Here is a 15094-nt window from a genome sequence, read left to right as displayed (position 1 = left end):
GTAGCATGACATATTCGAAGTTGAGGCCGGATCTCGGGTGATTGCCCTGCACTTGGCAGTCATCTACACATCTTTATATGGGTAAAGCTTTCCTGCGAAAGACACATGCGCAGGACAAGCATCCGAGATGGACCCAATGGCGTGCATTAGCGTCTAAACGTCCGGGGGCCAAATCATCGTTACGACTTCATTATTGTTTACTTCACCCCACACGGAAAAAAGGAGACTCAGTGTGCCGTCTCCAGGGCCGCAATCAGAACATGAGAAGGTATGAAACAAATAGAAGCCCCCGCCCAGCTTTTTGATGTAAGGCACTCCAACAGCCAAGACTTGGCGGGATGTCCTCATCTATACAATATACATCCGTCAATGGAGACCACAATGAGCATGGGCGATGCAATTTCTTCCTTTTTGCAGCGATCTGATTCAACCACAAAGAATTGGTGCACGCTATCTTCTGACACTGTATTGACAAATAAAGAGTGTCCATGGGGCGCCAAGAACCAGACTTTTAAAGAGAAGGGGTTTCTTCCACAAGAATCACACCCTGATATTCTTCGCACAATGCACAAAACTAGCAATATGACCACCAGTGGACATGCTCTTCCCCCCACACCTAAGCGCTGGCTGCACGGGACTAGCAACAGGATTTGGGGTATGTCTTGGTTTGCATTGATCCTATATATTATCATGAGTCTTCTATTTCCGACCCTTGCTGTTAAAAACGAGCTTGGAGACGAATACCAGGACGGCCAACCCCTAAATGAGATTTGGCAGATCAAAGGATGGGGAGCGGTTCAGTCAACGGCTCTTCTCACAAGCTATGTTGCATCATTTGTGGGCTCAATCCTGACTTCCAACATGCTACAACTGGTAGCTTCATTTCTTTATTACTGCTTGAATGATCATCTCACAAGATGCCTTATTGCAGCTGACTATAACAGCTTTGCTGTCAATCGCGCCCCTCTCAGAGTGTCGTTCCCACAGGGCGAACAACGTTCAACATTCTATTTGACGATTCCATATGGTTATGCGATTCCACTTCTGGTGAGTTTCACTCTTATCCATTGATTCATTTCTGAAGGCTTGTTCTACGTCTAAGTGATGCCTTATGATTTGTATGCCAATGCGGTACCATCTGAATTGTTGATTACATGTGGTGTATCGACAATTCCTCTTATAGTTGGTCTTTTGCTTGCTGTCGTCATATTCTTGGTTATCTCTTCCATATGCTTCAGATCGTTCAAGGATTCCAAGATGCCTCTCACACTTGGAATGAGTGTTATTGTCAGTGCAGCTTGTCACGCCCTACGATGACTCGGATGCGGCATACAAGCCTGTTAAATGGGGCGTAGTTGCAAATGGGCCAGATGATTCGTTCCTACATTGCACCTTCACATCTCAGGAAGTCAAGGAGCCCAAGTTAGATGTGCAATATGCTTAATGCTTTTTAAAAATGCATAGAAAGATATGCTATTAATACATCTGACATGCTTCTGTCAACTGAGACACTTTTCATGTTCCTACAAATTATGCATACTCGACGCGAGGGCAACTGTATTTGATTCATTAGTAGTACTAACATCCCTCTCTGGTACAGGATGGACCGGTAGACATCTACATGGAAACTGTCCGCTCTGTCGCCCGGAATGTAATTATTCAAACTATTTAAATACTGAACTGAGATTGCTCGTATCGAATGACTATCATTATCTATATGAAACCATCTGCATTTCACAGATCACATAACCGGAAACGACGAACGAAATCAAAGCTTTAATACGGGCTAGCACACTAAAGCTAGGGAGACGTTCTTCAAAACTAAGAGACACCGACAGGCAGTGCCCGTCAGTGAGCGGTCTACTAAAGATATAACGCCACGGCTATTATCATATTATGCAGAGCTTTTTCATATTCGACCGCGAGAGTGATTTAAGCCAAGATAAGGACTTTGGTGTATTGGGGGAACCCTTGGCATTTTCTTTGGCAGCACGAGTGAACGCGCGATGTATACCCAGTCGAGGTTGGATATTTAAGTTGATTGTTTTCACCATTGAGCTTGGATTGTCTGTGCAGGATCGAAGCTTTGACTATGCTGGTGCGATAAGTTTCATAGACCCGCTGCCTTGAACTTCATGGTATTCGCCCGCGATTGTTAATGATATCTTCCACTGCACCATATTGAAATGTTTGATATCATAAGAGACAAAATCCGGCTGGATCGGGGTCTTCGATTGAGACAACAAAGTTTCTCCAGCGACAAGGCCGTTTGACCGTAATCTGAGTCCAAAAAACTCCCCAAAATTGAGCGCATTATACCTATTCTCGCTGGCCAGCAGGGTAATGGGCGAAGACGTAAACAAACGATCCAGACCAAGATCATGTTTTCGCTCATTAATTAAATCTTTGGGCACAGAAAACACAGTGGATCTCATTCTCTTGGGTATGGAGCAATGGCTCCGAAGTACCATACCAATAGAATTGACTTCAATTGTGGGTAAGACTCGAGTGTGATGTCCACCTGTTCCCTTCTCTGGCAATATTTCGAGAGTCGCTGACATCACTCGAGAGCTATCTAGCTGGACAACTTCAGGGTAAGTTACTTTGACTCGGAAGGAGAAAACTGGGGTTTTTAGAATTCCAAGGCGTTTCTTCGACCTTTCTCTCAATGAAAAAGTCTCGTTTATTGGCGTTAAGTTCCAGCTCTGTATGTATCTTAAAGCAGAAATTTGCCTCAAAGTATCAAGGTTGACAGTTTTGTCGATTGGATGCCTCATAATTATGGGCCATGTCGCATCTATCGACTTTACATCTCCGCCAAAGATATACTGGAGCCGTGCTCGGAGATAGTACTCGATGATGCCTTCATTGTGTTCACCAAGGTGCTTGTGGGATGAATAAAATGACCCGGGAAATGTATGGTGACCAGGGTGACTCAGATCATTCAATGGCAGGAGAGAGGTATGTTTTGAATGTTCCCTGATCAAGGCATTGTCAGGTTTATTCGGAATTTGAATAGAAAAAGGCCAGTCAAGCGGCGTGTCACTACCCCCCGGTGGTGTAAAGGTCCACGAAAAAGCCCTTTTTGTTCTTGATAAACCAAAAAGCAGGTATGCGCATACTCTCCACCTAATTCGGGGTGAATTCTCGATCTTCCGACTAGGGCCAGCGACAACTTCGCGTCGGGCGCGATGATTGGCGCATAACGCACAACGTTGCCGATGATGGTGTCCCCGGCAGTGAAAGTCCAGTCCGATGGTGCTGCGATATCGAACTTTAAATTATCATCTCCGGACTTGGGAATCAATGGCATGGTGTTAGATGTTGTAGAGAAATAAAAATCATCTGCGATTTCTCTGATGAAGATTGGGGCCAAAACATGTGGTCATGCGGCGAGCTAGAGAGCCTAGATACGCCCCAGTGGGGCATTAATTATAACTAATGGCTGGCCTGCTTGTGGTTTCACACGCTCGAGTGCCATGGTAATGTTTTTGCGGGGAAATTTGTCTGATTTGGCTTCTGATCTAGACAGTATGGTGAAACAAATGGTGCCTGATGGTCTTGACTGGCGAGATGATACTATAGATCGATCTGCAGATCATCACCCGAGACGTCTGAAATAGTTTAAATATTGTATCTATGAGTCCTGGGGGGTCACATGCTGCGTACTAACTAGTTATAAGCGCTAGATGAGTCACTAGCCCGAGTGGTAACTATGTAGTTAGTGCCTTGGTGGCTCTCTTACACGAGCATTCAATCGATGCCCAGCCGCAAGGCTGTAGACTCATGCCACATCCAATCTCCATAGGGCTGTAGCCATGAATGCGGATAGCGCAGTATCCAGCGAGGTCAACACCTTAACTGCATTTTCGGGTTTTATATCAGATCAGCGCTTTCCAAGAAGTAGTCTGTCCAGCCTACAGGCCCGGGTGCAATGAGCTCATCTGCCCCGAGAGCTTGGCGGCGAGAAAAAGAAAATGGTCAAATCTGTATGGAAGTATAATGCGAGGGGAAAAGATCCGTGAAACAAATTATCCATAGCTGCTTTTGAAATTGACATCCAATATCTCCTCTCGTCTCGCCCTTCTCAAAAGCTGTACATTTAACATTTTCCAATTCCCGCGTTATATGATTCTCTAATTTTTTCCAACTGATTTCCTGGTAAATTCCAGATACCTGAATCAGCTAAGAGATACTATTGGTATTGCGTTTGTACACGAATGGTTGCTTATATCAAAAAATTCGAGTTAGTATTGTTCTGAATTTTTATATCACCAATACTTTTTATACTTTTTTTTTCTTGATTTCTAACAGAAATTAGGAACTGCCATTCATGGCAGTTCCTAAGATGGATCTTGATTCGCTGAGCTAGTATGTTATATTGAATGACTGAAGAAATATTCAGCTCTTTCGGTCTTTACGTTTAATTGAGAGTGATCAATTGAAATTGCTTATATCTTACTGTGGGTTGTGTTCGGGATCGTCCTTTAGCCCCTTGCATTCAAGCTCTCCCCTGCATCGATCGGATGTATTTCACCCAGCACCAGCACAAATCATGACGAAGATCATAAATGAATCTTCCCAACCGGAGACTAATTTGTACAGGATCTGTCAAGGGGATTGGAGAGGTTGATCAAGTCAGGGGCAGCAAATACATCAATAGTGTCTTGGCAGTCACTCCCCACCGAACCATCCGCATTTAAAGGGCCGATCCCTCCAATTCGAAGATTTTCCCTCCTTCATGCGCTTCTCTGACTCTTCGGGATCCAACACTCGAATTCAGCTCCGGTCAAAATTGCCAATATACGGAGTATCAAGACCGGAATTGCAGATATATCCACGATTCTTCGAATCAAGCTCGACTTTGACCTCCGGATCCGGGGGTTCCTGAAGTAGATCTAACGGATCGAACACCCTCCAAACGGCCCTCTCCCTTGCTCTCCCGTCTCGCTCTATTCTCTGATCTCGTACTTTCTATCTTCGAAATAATATATTGAATCCCGCTCAAAATCACCATGACACCTCCGCCAAGCAAGAACTTTACCCAACCGGCAGAATGCTACTACTCACGCGACAATATCCCCTCCCTCGGCGCGAAATACACCACCCTCGTCCCGCTATACCAGGAAGATCACCACGACAAGGACATGAGTCAGATATTGGATTCCTGTTGCAGGGAGGAAATTTGGTTTTATGAGGATCCGTCACCGTGTACGGCAGTTTGCAGTTCCAGGTCGGATGCACAGGCGCAGGAAGTGCAATATTGTTTGAATTCGCGGGAGGTGAACTACGGTCGAGATGGGATGGATGAATCGAGTGCTGTGAGGAATTTCACCGGGAGAAAGATTTGGGCCTTAGTGTTGGTTGGTGGGTTGATGTTATCGGGGTTGTGATGATGATGACTATGATTATGCTGAGTGGTGATGACGGGGTTCGTTTTTGTTTAATATTTTGCCCTTTTGAGCTTTGAGATACCCATTTTTGTATTATTCTGAATCTTCATGTTCATGTGAATAAAATTCGAGGAGGTTGGTCATGCAACCCTTCCAAGGTGTGATTCACGCAAAGGCAAGCTCTATTGCGATATCACAATTCGAACACGCCTGATCTTCTATACCAGGAAGTGGTATAAGAGTTACAATCATTCGAAATTATTCCTGTCGAGTTCATCTTCTTGGTCGACAGCGGTAATTCAAAAGTACTCCTAGTAAGCTGTTTAGTTCAGAATAAGAGGCGAGCTAGATGGAACTAGTCGACTAGGCTGGTTTCCCATGAACCATCAAATTTCAACTTCAACTTATTATTGCAATCGAATTATTACTCCATGACTCCCACTACTGATAACGCTGATAATCAAAGAGAAGAAAACAACAGACCAGAAATCCACCTATGTGCCATACTCGGCTGCTGTGACCAATATTTAGAGCAGGTAGATGACTGAAATGCACCTCATAGACTGCATGGATGAATAGCCCATCATATCTCGACGTGCTCTTGCTTATCCCAGGTTGGACAAGGTGACGACGTGTATAAATAGCGCAGTTGATGTATTACAACGGCATAATATTCCGCGCTGAACCAGTTTCCCCGCATCATGAACATTTTTGAAGCATTTGAGACTAATGGACCATCCCAGAGACGCTCTCGTCCTCTTCTTAGGAAAGCCCTTCATTTTGTTACTACCACCAAGCCAACCACCATGACAGAGAGCCTTTCCAAGAACTCTAATACCGACAAGATGGAAGATGATGCAGAACAAGAGGTATTCATTGGCGGCAAATGTCGTAAACGTCTGATACCACACATCATTGACGAGACAGCTCGTCTAACACCCGACCTTGAGTGCATGTCGATCCCACGAAATAACGATCCTTCTGATAGATGGAAGCCCGTGAGCTGGCCGCAAATCACCAATGCTGTCAATTATGCCGCCCAGTTGCTCATCATGCAGGTGGGACATCCAGCGCCGGGCACGTTTCCAACAGTTGCATATATCGGCTTGGAGGACCCTCGTTACCCTGCATTCATAATCGGCGCTATCAAAGCAGGATATAAAGCATTATTAGTCTCACCTCGTAACCCGATCGAGGCTCAACGCAATTTATTTGTCAAGACAAATTGCAGCTTTGTCTTCTACGACAGCCAATATACACCAGTGGTACAGCTCTATGTGGATACCAAACCGGGAATGAAAAGTATAGCTGTAGCCCCATTTGAAGAATGGATCACAGATGGAGTCACCCCAGTTGAATATACTAAAACCTTTGCCGAGGCAGAATGGGATCCGTACGTGATGCTGCACACGAGTGGCAGTACCGGATTCCCCAAGGCTGTCGTGGTGCGTCAGGGGATGATGGCTGCATATGATCTCCATAGATACATACCAGCACGTAATGGCAGTTTGACTTGGCTTCCGACATGGGCTGGATTTCCTAATCCGCGCCGCCTGCTCATAATGCCCCTATTTCATGCCGCTGGAATAATGATGTCAACTGTATTCGCTTTTTGCTATAGCCTCCCAATCGCCTTCCGAGATCCTCATCGACGTAAAACTATTGATAACGTGGTCAAGTGGTTGCAACATAGTAATCCAGGGTGGACTGTGCTGCCACCGGCTATTTTGGATCAAATGTCTCATTCGCCGGTAGCTGTGAACGAGCTCAAGAAACTCCATATGATTGGTACTGGAGGAGGTAAGAGGAGTTTCATCTTCTCTGGAAATCGAAGCTTTTCAGCTGACTAGAATCATTAGGGCCTGTGCCTCCCGATCCAATAAATCGACTGGTGAAACAAGGTGTCAGGACGGCAAACCTTATCGCAGCGACTGAGTAAGTTAGATATCCAAGACCAGGAACAAGTGAATTTCGGGAATCGTGCAACTCACAAATTCAATCAGACTTGGCTTCTGCAACGATCACAGGAATGCCTAGTGTGATTATTCGAGTCGGTCAAATTGCTGGTCCGCGAGGGAAGAAAGGTAAATGGAATCCACAAGAGTGGTTTCCAAGCTTGATTCGCAGCTCTCTTTAATTGGGCCTCTTACCGGATTCTTTGGCGACCCTTCAAAATATCGGCTGGGCTCCGGCGGAGGATATTGCTAGTATAGTATTGGAGATTTCAGGTGTGGCTGTTTCTCGATCAAAGGATGAATTGACGGGATACTTTCATGCCATCAATCCAAACCCGGTGGATTGGTCAAGCCTTATACCTGCAGTGCGTAAATTCTACGGAGAAAGAATCCAGAAGGTTGTTCCATTGGGAGAGTGGATATCTGCACTGGAAAAAAGCCAGGTCAAGACCCTCAACATCGAACAGAACCCTGCTGTGAAATTGCTCGACACGTACCGATCAGCAGCGAAGGGTGTGAAGATGGGAATTGGGGCAGCTTTGATTGATACCACGCGAACTGAGCCATATAGCGCGACAATGAAACAGACGGAGAAGGTCTCATCACAGTCGATGAAGCTTTGGTGCGAGCAATGGCAATTCTAGGGTGACTCGATGCTTATTTGCGGACAAAGGGGTGAGGATCTATACAAAAGTGGGCCTTAAATCTCGAATCCACCAATCATTAAATCATTACCGCATATCATCATGAATGCAAATGAATCATCATGATCCCGACCTTGTCATTTAGCACAGGACTATTCATCCATAACTAGTATAAAGGGATGCTTGTTTGTTTCTGGCGATTGTAATCGACTTCTTCAGTTTAACAACAGCGTTCATGGATTTCGCCATCTATCAAACGCACCTATCTGCAGCAATGGACCAGTACAAGACAAAAGAGGATGTTCTCAAAATGGGTATTGTTGATCCAGAGCTCGAGGAAGTAAGTTAGAGACTGAAATAACGCGTGATATAAGAATGAAGCTCACAGTTGTCACCTCAGGTCCTTAAACACACGCCACCTCCCGTGCTGGACTTTTCACTGCCTGTTGAACATTTGCGCAGCATAGTCTCAGCAATGGAAAAAAATACGCACGAGAAATGCCCAACATTCGATACTCAGGAATCAACAATGAAAATAACAATGCGCGATGGACACGAAAGTGAATTAAATATCATTAAACCTTCAATTTCATCCATGGGTAACCCAGTCGTTGTCCTTATATTCGGCGGAGCGTTCATCATGGGTTCGAATATCCAATGCATCAACTGGGCCCGGGTAATCGCATCTCTGTACGGCGCCACGGTGGTTCAACTTTCGTATCGCGTTGCACCAGAACATAAATTCCCAGTGGCTGCAAATGATGTTTGGGATGCGGTGAAATGGGTAGCTATCAATGAATCTACCCTCGACACAGACTTATCTAAAGGGTTCGTTATTGGGGGTGGTTCAGCCGGTGGGAACCTATCTATAGTTACGGCTCATCGTGCAGCGAAAGAGAAACTCTTTCCACCAATTACTGGAGTCCTTACTAGTATCCCGGTTTGTGTGAGCAAGGAGACGGTACCCGAGAAATATAAGGAGTTATGGGTATCTCGTGAGCAGAATGCAAATGCACCTGGGAATCCGGGACTTGATTCTAAGTCCTTTGGAGGGTATGAGGCCTTCTACAGACCTGATTTTTTATCGGAAGATTTTTCTCCTTTTAATACTTCAGTCGCTTGGTCTGAGCTAGCTCTTCCTCGGACATATGTTCAGATTGCCGGTTTGGATATCCTTCGTGATGACGGCTTGTTATATGCGAAGAGTTTGAAGGATAGCGGTGTTGAGGTAAAGTTTGATGTTTATCCGGGCATGCCGCATGGTCACTTCAACATTTGGCCTTACCTGAAGCAGTCGGTCAAGTCTCAGGAGGATACTATCTGGCATTTTGGGTGGCTTTTGCGTCGAGAGGTTTCGAGGGAAGCGGTGCATGAAATTGTTGCGAAGATGATTCAGAATTAATTTGATATTATTTGGCATGGTACTTTATCCAAGGTTAATAAATAAGCTTCAAAGACGGGTATAGAAGTTGTGTTGGAAGCTAGTAGAATATCTGATATCCACATGAATTAAATGTATAATGACTGAACCCGGAGTGGTAGAATCTGCCAACAATCGCAGAGCGAGACTAAATCACTCTCCAAATACAATGAAAAACAAATCCCAGACTCCTCAAAAATTACCACCACTGTTGAATGTCCATAGCTGAACCTATCCTCAAGTCTCGGATTTTAGTGCATCAAGGAAGTTCAGAAGGTTGATCTTGCTTTGTAGTCCTGATTGTATCGCCAGTCAACTCTTGGCGTGCTTGCTTGTCGGCTTCAAGCTCGGTTCGTGCTGGGGAATAATCGTATAATTCGTTGGCTCGCTTGGAATCGCCTTCAGCCTCCACTGGTGGCTCCGTTGCACCGGGAAAGGAATCTTTGTTGGTTTCTGGGGAGTCTCCGAGGTTTTCGGTTACCTTCGAGCGACGACGGCGACGGAGCAGAAACCATACTATGACCGCGATTATGAGTGCTCCACAAACACCTCCAACAACTCCACCTGCGATTGCGCCTTTATTCGGACCGTGGTTGGAACCTAAATGTTGAACGATACACGGTTAATTTGTCGGGGTTCAAAAGCAGCAAATACTCCAAAGTGGAAAGTGAAAAGGGAAAAAAATCGGAGGATGGCATACTCTTAGGATTTGATAGTTCAGCCTCTGAAATAACTCCTTTGAGACCACTGTGAATGAAGCTCTTTGTATCACACCCAAAGGCTGCTTCCTTGACGTTATTATCAGGAGTTCTGCTGATGTATCCTGTTAAGCCTGGCTCGCAGCAGAAATATGCATCTGCGAACCAAAGGTTCCATGTTCCGTTGGCGCAGACATTGTCGATTTTATCGCTGCTCAATTTTTTGTTCTCGCAGAATGTGTTTCCATCTCCATTATCTTTACCAAATGTCAAACCATGCCCTCCTGGACAGCACACTTTATAGTGATATCTTGCCCAAGCGTCGTCGCTTTCTTCCCCGTCGTTACAGCTGTACTTCCGGCGAATGGCATAGCCGGGTCCTATCCTTTCAGACATTGCTATAAAAGGAAGAAAAACTCATTGATTCAAAGTTTGCCTGAATGAAAACCAATGTTTGGTTTCGAGGAGGGTGGAGTTAAGGGGAAATAAGGCTCCCATGCGAACGAGGCTGTGATGCGATCCGCGAGCCTCATCATGAACGTGGGTCTTGAAACTGCCGTTGGCGAGTCAGGTTTGCTTTTTAAGAATGTTTTGGCCCCAAGCTGAATTCCGTTTCAGTAAATGATGTGCCATTAAGGAAGATCATATCGCAATGATTGGACAAGGAGCCTGTTTGCCTCGTTCCATCGACGCAATTAGAATCCTTTCTCCGCATTTAAGCCACGATGAGAGACCCTGAGACCCTTTGATCTGTGCCTTTGTCTTGAAAAGGAAATGAGTGGGCCTTTTTCATTCTTTCAGCCTTAAAAATAACCTGAATTGGGTTGATGGTGAGTTGAGATATTGACGCCCAAATCATGTATAACAGTCAGGCATGCCACACATTCATTCAGCCCTTACAATCGTACCTACGATTAGCTAGAAAGTAGGTACCTCCTAGGTAGGCGGCAATGCTGGAGATATGGAATATGGTCTTTTTAATGAAGTATCAAGCCTGCCAGACACGGGAAGAGTCGTGCCCTGTAGCCCTTGTCAACAGTCTATGCAGTATACCGCTAGCAAGTATATCGGTAGTGAGTATAGCCTTTCGGCATGGCCAAGAGAAGGTCCACACCACCAGATCCCAAACATGAAGTGGGTGTTAAATATCCTACCGATATCAAGTCCTTCAAGCAAAGAACCCTCGACTGGCTTCAGCGAACCTTTTCTCTACCCGCACAATTTGCAATTCATTGAACCTGCTTTGCCCTGGATGGTTTGTTCATTGGTAAAATGAAGTATAAGCTGCAAACTGCCGAGTACAAATCCACGAACTTTTAAATACTTCAAATGACAACGAGCAACTCGTTAATAAGTGGCACCTCACCCAACTTGAATATCAAAATCGAGTCTAATCAAGTCTGATATTTATTGACAACCCCCACTCTCTCCTCTCTCCTCTAATTACCCAAATTAGCCGCCTCAACGACCCACTCCTCCACAACCTTCCCCATATAAAATGAACAATGACACAATTTAATTATTCCCCCCACGACAAATGTAACAATTCCAAATGTAACACGGAGTTTATCCGATTCCCCGCGATGTTCTTCAAATTCCTCTTCCCCTCATAATTCCCAACATTGAAACCGTCCTCTAGCACATCTCAACATCATTAGAACAACCCCGCAAAAATCAAGCCACACCAACCCGCTCCAAGATGTCCTTCAAAGGCAAAGTCTACGTGGTTACTGGTCTTGGTGGAATCGGCCTCGCAGTCGCGAAACAACTCCACGCGGCCGGTGCCCGCCTCTCGTTAGCAGATATTTCGGAGAAAACTCTCGACGCTGCTGTCCAGTCCATTACAGCTGGTACCCCGGATAATAATCTCATGACGACGGTGGTAGATATTAGCAGTTCTACGGCTGTAAACGACTGGATTAGCGCGACTGTCTCGCATTTCGGTCGTTTAGATGGTGCAGCGAACATGGCTGGTACGATTGGGAAGAACCACGGTGTTGGCCGATTCGTCGATTTACAAGATGATGAGTGGGATATGTTAGTTGGAGTGAATCTTTCAGGGATGATGTATTGTCTTCGGGCAGAGGTGCGAGCTATGATGGCACAGGAGGGAGGATGCGGTAGCATTGTTAATGCATCGAGTATTCAAGGATTGAGGGGTTTCCCGTTACATGTGGCTTATTCGACGACTAAGCATGGTGTTGTTGGGTTGACGAGGTCTGTTGCTAAGGAGGTTGGACCGGGAATTAGGGTCAATGCGGTTGCTCCGTGAGTATATCAGAGATGATGCGGGTGTGCGTGGGGATTTGACTGACCGAATGTGTTTTAGTGGTTCTATTCAAACACCCCTTCTCGATAAGGCTGCTGTTATTCAGGGTGGTTCGAGTTTACCTCCGTCTATTATTCCTCGTAATGGAACAGCCGAAGAAGTAGCCCAGACTGTGGTGTTTTTATTAAGTGATGCGGCATCATATACTACTGGACAGGTTTACAGTGTGGATGGTGGATGGGATCCATGAATTGGCCAACGCAAAGGTGACCAGTGTTGAGGATGAAGGATGTGAAGCTTGGATGTGAGGAACAGACTCTACCTGTCAGGTAGTAAACGCCATCTTTGAGCAAGAAACGTGCTGCGCACGATGCAATTGTATCCGCAGTCTAGATACAAATATCATATCTATAACGCCACCAGGTCTAAGCCGTATGCATCGCTGAAATAATGGAATGAAAACAGAATCTCACAAGATCGCTAGAATCACATGTACAGCCAGAAACCTAGTCAAATTCACGTTAGAAGATAGTAATTCTTTCGTGGGTTAGGGTAAACTCACAAAGGAAAAGTGATAGATATAGCCAACTGGGAATACCAAAGATAGCACCGGCACTGTCAGTGGTCACTTCAGGCCAACCGTCCTCATATTTCAACCAGTTCCATCCGAGATGAGCATCCTATAAAAAACTTCAATCAGCATATTATTCCATCAAAGCAAATCAGCAAAACTCACCCCATCCTTAAATCCAATACTCGTATTGAGATAATGATAGTAGAGAATATCCGGACTCGAATCATTACCCGCCAAAACCCCTAATCCGCCAGGCGCATAAACAATCCCATGATTCGACGCATAAACAATCGTCCCACCACCCTTAACCAACGAGTCCCCATCTTTATCAACAAACGGTCCCCGAATATCCCGCGATCGTCCAACACGAATACTATACTCTTTCCCGCGCGCAGGAAATTCATGATCATCCTCGCCAAACTTGCAACACTTGCCCTGGCTAAACCAGACATAATAATACCCATCATGATAACTCATCCAAGACCCTTCCTGCGGTCTAATCTTTTGATTCGGAATGAAAGTCAATTGCACCGCATCAGGACCTTCTGGGCTTTCCATGGAAAGAAGATCGTCCGAAAGTGGAAGCTGCCAAATACCATGCCAGAAACTGCCATAATTGAGATAAGATTTATTTGAATTTTGGTCCATGATGAAAGATGCATCGATGGCATTTGTCTCGGTGAACGGATGAATGTCGGAGCCAGGACCCTTGCCGGTACGAATGACAGCGCCATGATCATCCCACGGTGAACCATCTAATTTATTCGTCGTCGCGACACCAATTGCACTATTTCGTTTGCCGTGTGTGCTGAGTGTATAGTAGCAATAAAACAAACCGTTCCTATAAATTGTCGTAGGGGCCCATGGTCGCGAGCGATTGCCCACGTCAATAATACTATTTTGATCGAGGACCGTGCCGATCTTTTCCCAGGGTCCATTGAGATTGTCGGCTTTGAATATGGGGACGTGATGTCCGCCTTTGAAGAGATAGTAGTGACCGTCATGCTGGACGATATTAGGATCGTGCGCGACGATATTTCCCAGGTTTGGAAGGGGAAGTCGATCGGTTGTCTCGTAGACTCGAGATAATGCGGACGTCCATGATGATTGTGTTGCTGGGGTTGCCCCCCACGCTGTTAATGCCGATCAGGGTGGTCGCAAGGACCAGAAGAAGGGTGCGCAACATGTTTCTGCTGCTGCTGTTGCTGTTGATAGACATGGCTTTTATTATTAAGATAATATGTACAGAGCCAGTCTCGTCAGGATAATAGAATTGGGCAGCGGGCGCAGTGTTGGCGATGCGCTGGCGCTTGATTGAGATATTCCGCTATGAGGTTGCAGTGCGCATGCTGGGAAAGGCGAGATAAAAGAAGAAGAAGAAGAAGAAGAAGCGGCTCAGATAAAAGAAAAGTCAATCTCACAAGCGCAAGGGCTGATTTAAGAAAATAAAAATAAAAGAAACGGAAAGAAAGTAAAAAAAGACGAGCGATGCACAGCCCGTCGAAAAAGCCAAGCTAATTAGGCGCAAGTGTGGGTACCTGTCAGTGACCTGCATACACTGCCTGAAGTGTACGATTAATAGAGGTACTCTTCAAGTATTGTCAGTATCAGCAGGGACTAGAACCCTTTCCAGTCAGGGTTTTGTACAGTTCTACTTGGATCAACTTGATATAAACTAGATTCGACTTGATTCAACTGGATGCAATTGAATTGACTGGTTTTGTATCCCTGAATCCCCACCAAATCAATTTATCTGCCTGTTCCATTTATCATCCAGTCCATCTCCACTTATTAACTCTGGCCGATCGGGGCCCCCAAATACCAGTCTGGGTCCCCCCCCAGTGATCTACCACTCTTGTACCTCGGCCCCCATTTTATTTTTGTTTTTGTCCTCCGTACATAGTATTGCTCAAAAAGCCTACAGAGCCTTGCCAACACATCTACCAGATTACTGTACACCATAGCGGGGTATAGCTTGCGGTGTATCACTTTCGAATTGATTCATCTCCGCAAGGCATTATAAACTAGTCACCATCTTGACTCTCGCGCACCAACTAGTGATGATATTCACTTGGCTATGACTGGTATACATAGTAGATAAATACTCCCTGTCTTTCGTGCATGAGTAACTAGTTTATATG

The 15094-nt window shown here is 45.3% G+C and overlaps 8 protein-coding genes across 8 annotated transcripts; 5 read left to right on the top strand and 3 right to left on the bottom strand.

The window, feature by feature from the left end:
* Positions 1-381: 381 nt before the first annotated feature.
* On the top strand, positions 382-1444 carry N7469_005383 (uncharacterized protein; the record flags this gene model as incomplete). Its single annotated transcript, XM_056644303.1, has 2 exons — positions 382-1047; positions 1298-1444. The coding sequence occupies 2 exons, from the start codon at positions 382-384 to the stop codon at positions 1442-1444; spliced, it is 813 nt and encodes a 270-aa protein (XP_056501117.1).
* Positions 1445-2090: 646 nt separating this feature from the next.
* On the bottom strand, positions 2091-3313 carry N7469_005382 (uncharacterized protein; the record flags this gene model as incomplete). The annotated part of the gene is made up of 2 exons (XM_056644302.1): positions 2091-3090; positions 3123-3313. The coding sequence occupies 2 exons, from the start codon at positions 3311-3313 to the stop codon at positions 2091-2093; spliced, it is 1191 nt and encodes a 396-aa protein (XP_056501116.1).
* A 1702-nt stretch (positions 3314-5015) lies between these two features.
* Positions 5016-5393, top strand: N7469_005381 (uncharacterized protein; the record flags this gene model as incomplete). The annotated part of the gene is made up of 1 exon (XM_056644301.1): positions 5016-5393. One exon carries the CDS (start codon positions 5016-5018, stop codon positions 5391-5393), a length of 378 nt encoding a protein of 125 aa, XP_056501115.1.
* A 701-nt stretch (positions 5394-6094) lies between these two features.
* N7469_005380 (uncharacterized protein) lies at positions 6095-7243 on the top strand (the record flags this gene model as incomplete). Its single annotated transcript, XM_056644300.1, has 1 exon — positions 6095-7243. One exon carries the CDS (start codon positions 6095-6097, stop codon positions 7241-7243), a length of 1149 nt encoding a protein of 382 aa, XP_056501114.1.
* A 1059-nt stretch (positions 7244-8302) lies between these two features.
* Positions 8303-9394, top strand: N7469_005379 (alpha/beta hydrolase; the record flags this gene model as incomplete). The annotated part of the gene is made up of 2 exons (XM_056644299.1): positions 8303-8332; positions 8393-9394. 2 exons carry the CDS (start codon positions 8303-8305, stop codon positions 9392-9394), a joined length of 1032 nt encoding a protein of 343 aa, XP_056501113.1.
* A 277-nt stretch (positions 9395-9671) lies between these two features.
* On the bottom strand, positions 9672-10506 carry N7469_005378 (uncharacterized protein; the record flags this gene model as incomplete). Its single annotated transcript, XM_056644298.1, has 2 exons — positions 9672-10012; positions 10113-10506. 2 exons carry the CDS (start codon positions 10504-10506, stop codon positions 9672-9674), a joined length of 735 nt encoding a protein of 244 aa, XP_056501112.1.
* Positions 10507-11809: 1303 nt separating this feature from the next.
* Positions 11810-12629, top strand: N7469_005377 (SDR family NAD(P)-dependent oxidoreductase; the record flags this gene model as incomplete). Its single annotated transcript, XM_056644297.1, has 2 exons — positions 11810-12378; positions 12440-12629. 2 exons carry the CDS (start codon positions 11810-11812, stop codon positions 12627-12629), a joined length of 759 nt encoding a protein of 252 aa, XP_056501111.1.
* Positions 12630-12900: 271 nt separating this feature from the next.
* On the bottom strand, positions 12901-14084 carry N7469_005376 (uncharacterized protein; the record flags this gene model as incomplete). Its single annotated transcript, XM_056644296.1, has 2 exons — positions 12901-13059; positions 13116-14084. Coding segments are annotated over 2 exons (1128 nt in total), but the record flags the coding sequence as incomplete, so codon positions are not given.
* Between the last annotated feature and the right edge of the window lie 1010 nt (positions 14085-15094).

The sequence above is a fragment of the Penicillium citrinum genome (genome assembly GCF_028827155.1).
Source record: "Penicillium citrinum strain IBT 23319 chromosome Unknown utg000004l:1.0-2404223.0:1.0-2405248.0, whole genome shotgun sequence".
Taxonomy (NCBI): Eukaryota; Fungi; Ascomycota; class Eurotiomycetes; order Eurotiales; family Aspergillaceae; genus Penicillium; species Penicillium citrinum.
The sequence above is the reverse complement of the archived record's forward strand: the minus strand, read 5'-3'. Positions and strand labels throughout refer to the sequence as shown.